This window comes from Salvelinus namaycush, chromosome 5 (genome assembly GCF_016432855.1).
Source record: "Salvelinus namaycush isolate Seneca chromosome 5, SaNama_1.0, whole genome shotgun sequence".
NCBI classification, from domain to species: Eukaryota; Metazoa; Chordata; class Actinopteri; order Salmoniformes; family Salmonidae; genus Salvelinus; species Salvelinus namaycush.
In genome coordinates, this window is record NC_052311.1 from 39,364,784 (window position 1) to 39,373,307 (window position 8,524).

Consider the following 8,524-nt stretch of genomic DNA (forward strand, 5'->3'; position numbering starts at 1 on the left):
ATTGTAATTACTTCGCTACTATGGCCTATTTATTGCCTACCTCCTCACTCCATTTGCACACACTGTATATAGACTTTCTTTTTTTCTATTGTGTTGTTGACTGTACGCTTCTTTATTCCATGTGTAACTGTGTGTTGTTCTTTGTGTCGCACTGCTTTGCTTTATCTTGGCCAGGTCGCAGTTGTAAATGAGAACTTGTTCTCAACTAGCTTACCTGGTTAAATAAAGGTGAAATAATAAAAAATAAATCTTAACCACAGAGAGTCAGTAGGAAGCTCAGGTCGTGGTCTTTCTTGGCTGATTGTGAATTAGCAAAGTGCCTTTGCTTCATTCTATTCATTTAACCTGAAATGCCTCGCAGTTTCAAGTGGACTTTCAGTCTGCTTTGTATTAGGGGTTAGCAGTTAATTGATCCAAATGGATTGATTGAAATATGCCTTATCTGTTTCTCTTTCCAGGCTAATGCAGGAAGTAACTGCAGCCCTAAGTAATCACAGAATACTGTTCCACCTCTTCTCTCCTTCTCTGGGAGCATGCCATCTGAACCTTGCGTCAGGTAAATCTGTAAGCTGGTGAATCCGTACACACACACACACACACTAACACAAGTGAATCACACACACAGCCCTACTAATGTTTCCAGCATTTTGTAATCGGGTATGACTAATTTTGATCTTAGAGTTTGCAATGCCATCTGCAGTGTTAACTGTAGTATATGTGGTGAGCTAACTAACCTCTGCCCAGCCTTGGTTTGGCATTGCTGATCTGAGCTTTGGTGGGGCAGCATGTTGGCAGGTGTGTTGGTAGTCAACCCCTCCTCTCCACACACACACTTCTGCCTGTCATATTATAATACCGACTCTGCCTCTCAGCCTGTGGTGACCTGTCCCTCATTCCTGGGGTATTACTCTCAGGGCCACACACACTGCAGGTAGAGGGACAGGCTGTTCCTCAGGGCCTTGTCCAGCCCGGACAGAGAGTTAGGGAGGAGCAGCCCGTTGACAATCTTGAACTACAGCTGCTGGGCCTTAGAGGTGGCCAGCAGGGGGCTCCAGTGCTTTACCCCGAAACCTGAGAATACACACACACACACACACACACACACACACACACACACACACACACACACACACACACACACACACACACACACACACACACACACACACACACACACACACACACACACACACACACACACACACACAAAAGACTTGTGTTCACATACTATTGAAGGTGACAGACCAAACTGCAGACAGGCAGAAAAAAGGACTGACAGCTAGTTAATAATAAACAGACTAGACTAATAAATAATAAACAGCTGAACTAATAAATAATAAAAGCTGGACTAATAAACAGACAAATATGAAATGGACAGATAGACAGCTAGGGGAACAAGAGACACAGCGCAGGAGATGCAGCAGGTAGCCTAGCAGTTAAGAGTGTTGGGCCAGTAACGAAAAGTCGCTGGTTTGAATCCCTGACTTGAATAGGTGAAAAATCTGTCCATGTTACCTTGAGCAAGGCACATAACCCTAATTGCTCCTGTAAGTCGCTCTGGATAAGAGCATCTGCTAAATGACTCAAATGAGATGAGCAGAGAGACGAGAGAGACCGAGATTTCCCCCCAGCCTTGACTGATATCTCACCCTTTCCCTCACTCTACCCCCCCCCCCCCCTCCCAGTGGGCAGGAGCTGGTAACAGACCAGAGGCTATGCCAGTCCAAGTCTCACCAGGACTCCGTCCTCTCCGCCCTCAACCAGCAGAGGAAGGATGGCCTACTCTGTGATGTCACCCTAGTCGCCGGCGACCAGAAGTTCCACGCCCATAAAGCAGTGCTGGCGGCGTGCAGCGATTACTTCCGGGTGAGTTTAGACCTGGGGAGGACACTACACTCTTTGAAAAAAAAGAGTTATTCAGCTGTCCTCATAGGAGAACCCTTTGAAGAACCCTTTAGCTGCTAGGTAGAACCCGTTTGGGTTCCATGTAGAACCCTTTCCACAGAGGGTTCTACATGGAACCCAAAAGAGTTCTACTTGCAATCAAAAAGTATTCTACCTAGAACCAAAAAGGGTTCTCCTATGGGTACAGCCAAAGAACTCTTTTGGAACCCTTTTTTCTAAGAGTGTAGTTTGAAGTTTTATTGCCACGTGAACAAGTACAGTGAAATGCCTTTTTGCAGCTCTTTCCCAACAATGCAATAATCAATATCACTATTACTAATGAAGTGAAGTAGAACAAAAACACACGAGAAATAGAAATATTAAGAACAGGAGAAAGTAAGTAAGCTATATACAGGGTCAGTTCCAGGGTCAGTGCCAATACCATACAATGTGCAGGGATACTGAAGTGGTTAGGAGTAGATATGTATAGGGTGTAAGGTGACTAGACATCAGAATATATGATTTTATTTATTTATATTTTTATTTCACCTTTATTTAACCAGGTAGGCCAGTTGAGAACAAGTTCTCATTTACAACTGCAACCTGGCCAAGTTCTGTGGAGGTCGTAGCAGGATTTCTTGTCATCAGCCGTAGTCTCTGGGTGGCTGCGATAGACCTGTGTGTGGTAGCACTGTCCTTTTAGTTTAGCTGCAACCTTGGTGTTAATCCAGGGCTTTTGATTGGGGAAGCAGCTAACCTTCACTGCGGGGACAACATCGGTGATGCATTTCCTAACGAAGCCGGTCGCGGAGGTGGTTCGCTTGTCGATGCTATCAGCGGAGTCCCGGTACAGGACGTTTTAAGTGCCAGCTTGTTGTTTTTCTTGTCCTGAGGTGGAAAATATACAGCAGTCATGATAACAGCTGAAAACTCTCTCATGAGATAGAAGGGTCCACATTTGACCATCAGGTATTCCAAGACGGGTGAACAATGAGTCAAGACTTCCACTGGGCTAGAGCCAGCACAACATTTGCTGTTGATGAAGAGTCATACCCCTCCCCTTCTAGGATTTCTCTGAATCCAATGTCCTGTTCGCTTGGTGAATGGAGAATCTGTCGAGTTGGATAGCCATGGGGGGGGGGGGGGGGGGGGGTATCTTTTCCGAAAGCCATGTTTCAGAAAAGCAGAGAATATTGCAGTTATGAGAGTCCTGTTGATATCAAATTCACGATTGGAGGTCATCCATCTTATTATCAAGTGTCTGGCCAATAAAATGGAGGGAAGAGGTGGCCGGTTATCCCTTCACCTTAATCTTGCCAGGGCTCCCCCTCTCCTGCAATCTTTGCCTGCGTTTCGTCTTGGGTAGCCCAGGGCAGATGAGTCGAAGTTGAAGCCGGAATTGAGGTTTAGTAACTGCCGATCTGATGTTCAAAAGTTCTTGTCGATCATAAGAAGTGATAGTGGATACATTTCATCCAAAAAAGTAAAGATCAGCGCCAAAAGAAGCAAAGTTGGGTCAGAGCTCGAAATACGGCCGCCTTACAGTATGACGCCATCTTCTGTGCCAGAATGTAATGTCAGTGTAATGTGCACATCTGCCTTCGGAGGACATGGAACATATACAGTACAGTCCGCATGCACAGTATATCTACACAGTATATCTGCACAGTATATCTGCACATACACTATATATACAAAAGTATGTGGACACCCCTTCAAATTAGTGGATTCGGCTATTTCAGCCACCCCCGTTGCTGACAGGTCTAAAATCGAGCACACAGCCATGCAATCTCCCTAGACAGACATTTGCAGTAGAATGGCCTTACTGAAGAGCTCAGTGACTTTCAACTTGGCACCGTCATAGGACACCACCTTTCCAACAAGTCAGTTCGTCAAATCTCTGCCCTGCTTGAGCCTTCCCGGTCAACTGTAAGTTCTGTTATTGTGAAATGGAAATGTCTAGGCACACGCTCAGCCGTGAAGTGGTAGGCCACACAAGCTCGCAGAACGAGACCGCCAAGGTGTCCATATACTATTGGTCATGTAGTGTATATTAGTCAGTAATCAAGCAAACCAGCTTCATGAGGAAGTCACTAAGGTAGTCAGCTAATCAGTTGTTTTGTGACAAGGCAAGTGTGGTATACAGAAGATAGCCCTATTTGGTAAAAGACCAAGTCCATATAATGACAAGAATAGCTCAAATAAGCAAAGAGAAATGACAGTCAGTCAATGAAATGACAAGGTCAGTCAACACGGAAAATTCCAAGAACTGAAGTTTCTTCAAGTGTAGTTGTAAAAACCATCTTGCGCATTGATGAAACTGGCTCTCATGACGACCACCGGAGGAAAGGAAGACCCAGAGTTACCTCTGCTGCAGAGGATAAGTTCATTAGAGTTAAAACTACACCTCACATTGCAGCCCAAATAAATGCTTCACAGAGTTCAATTAACAGCCACATCTCAACATCAACTGTTCAGAGGAGACTGTGTGAATCAGGCCTTCATGGTCAAATTGCTGCATAGAAACCACGACTAAAGGACACCAATAAGAAGAAGAAACTTGCTTGGGCCAAGAAACATGAGAAATGGACATTAGACCGGTGACTACTTTGAAGAATATAAAATATATTTCGATTTGTTTAGAACTTTTTTGGTTACTACATGATTCCATATGTGTTATTTAATAGTTTTGAAGTCTTCACTATTATTCTACAATGTTAAAACAAAGAAACCCTGGAATGAGTAGGCGTACCCAAACTTTTGACTGGTACTGTATCTTTTTGAAATGGTCTGAGAAGAACAACAATGCATTGGCAGGGCAATTCAAGCAAAGCCAATATGCAGTGATAATGTTTTGGGCCTATAGCCTACTGCACAAACCTCATGACTAGAGAACTGTTTTTAATAGATTCATGTTAAATCACATTTGCCGTTTCACTTACAGGAGCAATTAGGGTTACGTGCCTTGCTCAAGGGAACATGGACAGATTTTTCACCTATTCAAGTCAGGGATTCAAACCAGCGACTTTTCGTTTCTGGCCCAACACTCTTAACCGCTAGGCTCCCTGCCGCATCTCCTGCTCTGTGTCTCTTGTTCTCCTAGCTGTCTATCTGTCCAAGTGAAAATCTCAATTCCAAATGTGAAAAGCTTAGGTTTGACCGCGTTTAGTTGTTTGGTCAATAGCCTGTTGGTCGACCAAGATTTATTTAGTCTAGCAGTTACTGGTTATGTTTTTTCATGATGCACCTATCTGATTCGCGCATGTCTCAGTGGACTACTCCATTGCGGAGGCCACAGGGATGGCACAGTCCATCACTCTAAGACGCGTGTGGTTAGATTATAAATGGTGCAACACTAATAAATCTAATATTATTTTAGAACATGCGCTTTCTCCCGTGTTGGATATGGTCGCCTGTCCGCGGTTCTGAAACATAATATTCAGTGCGCCTTAGAATTTGCACCATTCCCCATGTTGCTATGTGCATAATAGCAGAAACAGCCCTTGCCTTAAACTCTATTCGTATGGGATTAGTTTTACTGGGGGTGGTCGGGTAATGTAATTATGTCACATTATGTGCACAAGCGCAAAACACCACATCTGTCATTTTTTTTCGTCAACAATAACTGATTCGATAAATTTAACGAAGTGCATAGCCTGTATATGAAGAGCCTACATGTATCAACTTTCACAGTGAATGCTATGTTTTGTCCGTATGAATTGAATAATGCATCAGTAAAAAATATAGCGCCTATTTAATATCGTAATGAATATGCTGTTAATAGATCGCAAAGCAGCATACAACCGACTTAAACGTTTGGAAATGATAAGTTCACTTTCGCATCCATAGCCTTAAAAAGCATCTCAAGTGCAAGTGCACTGTTTAGCTCACATCTGAAGGCTGGGGGGGCATTTAGGACGTCTACTGGGGATCGCTAAAATATCCTAAGGATTATCACACTTCCTCAATTCAAATATTTAGGCGACACTATACCAAAGATGGTTTAGAAACTTGGGAACCAAGCTCGATTGATCAGTGTAGCTCTGTTGTCGCCTGGACTTGTCGAAATGTCTTCGTATAGTAGCCTTGTGCAACCACCATCGAGCTGTAGGCATAAGAGTGCGTCCTAGACTAAATACCCTAATTTACTTACGCCTATTTTTCAATATATAGGCTACTGTATTAATCAATCAGTCATTCATTTGTTCATGCCATCACACAGCATATGAGACATTCATGCTTTGAAATACAATCAAGCATTTTAGTTTTAAAATTAATAACAAAGGGAGCTTTGAATAGTTAGCCTAAGCAATAAATACATTGCAATTCACGAATGCATGCAACTGTTTTTAGTCTAGTGTATTAAAGCCGCACATATACCCAGGCCGTGAGCAGAGCAACAGGTCCAACCCCCACTAATACACCCGCCCAAGCCCCATCCAGCGACCTAAGAGATATGTATCAGATGCTCACCATGCTCTGCTCACAGCTACTGTAATGGTCCGAGCCTAAACCACATGAAAACAACACTAGACAATATGGAACACAAAGCTTTTACTATCACATCCTGGAATACACAAGGTCTGCGGTCATCTGCTGTTGGCCTAAAGAGCAGGAGCCCAGAATTCATCAAAGAAATTGGAAATGCAGACACTGTCATCCTACAAGAAACATGGTATTTTACATCTGGCTAGATATTAATAAGGAATGATCTCAACAGAGAAAAATCCCCTCGTGCTACCTAAACTCAGCAAAAAAAGAAACGTCCTCTCCCTGTCAACTGTGTTTATTTTCAGAAAACTTAACATGTATAAATATTTGTATGAACATAACAAGATTCAACAGCTGAGACATAAACTGAACAAGTTCCACAGACATGTGACTAACAGAAATTGAATAATGTGTCCCTGAACAAAGACGGGGGGGGGGGTCAAAAAGTAACAGTCAGTATCTGGTGTGGCCACCAGCTGCATTAAGTACTGCAGTGCATCTCCTCCTCGTGGACTGCATCAGATTTGCCAGTTCTTGCTGTGAGATGTTACCCCACTCTTCCACCAAGGCACCTGCAAGTTCCCGGACATTTCTGGGGGGAATAGCCCTAGCCCTCACCCTCCGATCCAACAGGTCCCAGACGTGCTCAATGGGATTGAGATCCGAGCTCTTTGCTGGCCATGGCAGAACACTGACATTCCTGTCTTGCAGGAAATCATGCACAGAACGAGCAGTACGAGCAGTATTGTCATGCTGGAGTGTCATGTCAGGATGAGCCTGCTGGAAGGGTACCACATGAGGGAGGAGGATGTCTTCCCTGTAACGCACAGCGTTGAGATTGCCTGCAAAGACAACAGGCTCAGTCTGATGATGCTTTGACACACCGCCCCAGACCATGACGGACCCTCCACCTCCAAATCGATCCCGCTCCAGAGTACAGGCATCGGTATAACGCTCATTCCTTCGACGATAAATGCGATAAATCCATTCCTGTCTGGTCCAGCAACGGTGGGTTTGTGCCCATAGGCGACGTTGTTGCCGGTGATGTCTGATGAGGACCTGCCTTACAACAGGCTTACAAGCCCTCAGTCCAGCCTCTCTCAGCCTATTGCGGACAGTCTGAGCACTGATGAAGAGATTGTGCGTTCCTGGTGTAACTCGGGCAGTTGTTGTTGCCATCCTGTAACTTCCCGCAGGTGTGATGTTTCGGATGTACCAATCCTGTGCAGGTGTTGTTACACGTGGTCTGCCACTGTGAGGACGATCAGCTGTCCGTCCTGTCTCCCTGTAGCGCTGTCTTAGGCGTCTCACAGTACGGACATTGCAATTCATTGCCCTGGCCACATCTGCAGTCCTCATGCGTCCTTGCAGCATGCCTAAGGCACGTTCATGCAGATGAGCAGGGACCCTGGGCATCTTTCTTATGGTGTTTTTCAGAGTCAGTAGAAAGGCCTCTTTAGTGTTCTAACTTTTCATAACTGTAACCTTAATTGCCTACCATCTGTAAGCTGTTAGTGTCTTAACGACCGTTCCACAGGTGCATGTTCATTAATTGTTTATGGTTCATTGAACAAGCATGGGAAACAGTGAAGTTATTTGGATTTTTACGAATTATCTTTGAAAGACAGGGTCCTGAAAAAGGGACGTTTCTTTTTTTGCTGAGTTTATATCCCCCAAATGAATCCCCATACTTTAACGATGACAGCTTCTCATCCTAGAGGGGGAGATAAAATATTTTCAGGCCCAGGGACATGAACTAGTCTGTGGTGACCTAAATGCCAGAACTGGACAAGAACCTTACACCCTCAACACACAGGGGGACAAACACCTACCTGGAGGTGACAGCATTCCCTTCCCCATATTCCCCCCTAGACACAACTACGACAACATAACCCAAAAAAATGGGTCACAACTCTTGCAGCTCTGTTGAACGCTGGGTATGTACATAGTCAATGGTAGGCTTCGAGGGGACTCCTATGGTAGGTACACATATAGCTCATCTCTTGGCAGTGGTACTGTAGACTACTTTATCACTGACCTCAACCCAGAGTCTCTTAGAGCGTTCACACTCAGTCCACTGACACCCCTATCAGATCACAGCAAAATCACACTCTACTTGAACAGAGCTTTGCTCAATCATGAGGCATCA

The 8,524-nt window shown here is 44.4% G+C and overlaps 1 protein-coding gene across 1 annotated transcript in view; it reads left to right on the plus strand.

Moving 5' to 3' along the window:
• Positions 1-533: 533 nt before the first annotated feature.
• The window catches only part of LOC120047104 (kelch-like protein 32), a 26,441-nt gene continuing 18,450 nt past the window's right edge, over positions 534-8,524 (plus strand). The window contains exons 1-2 of the mRNA XM_038992645.1: positions 534-556; positions 1,686-1,866. Coding sequence (XP_038848573.1) covers positions 534-556; positions 1,686-1,866 — 204 coding nt within the window. The remainder of the gene's footprint in view (positions 557-1,685; positions 1,867-8,524) is intronic.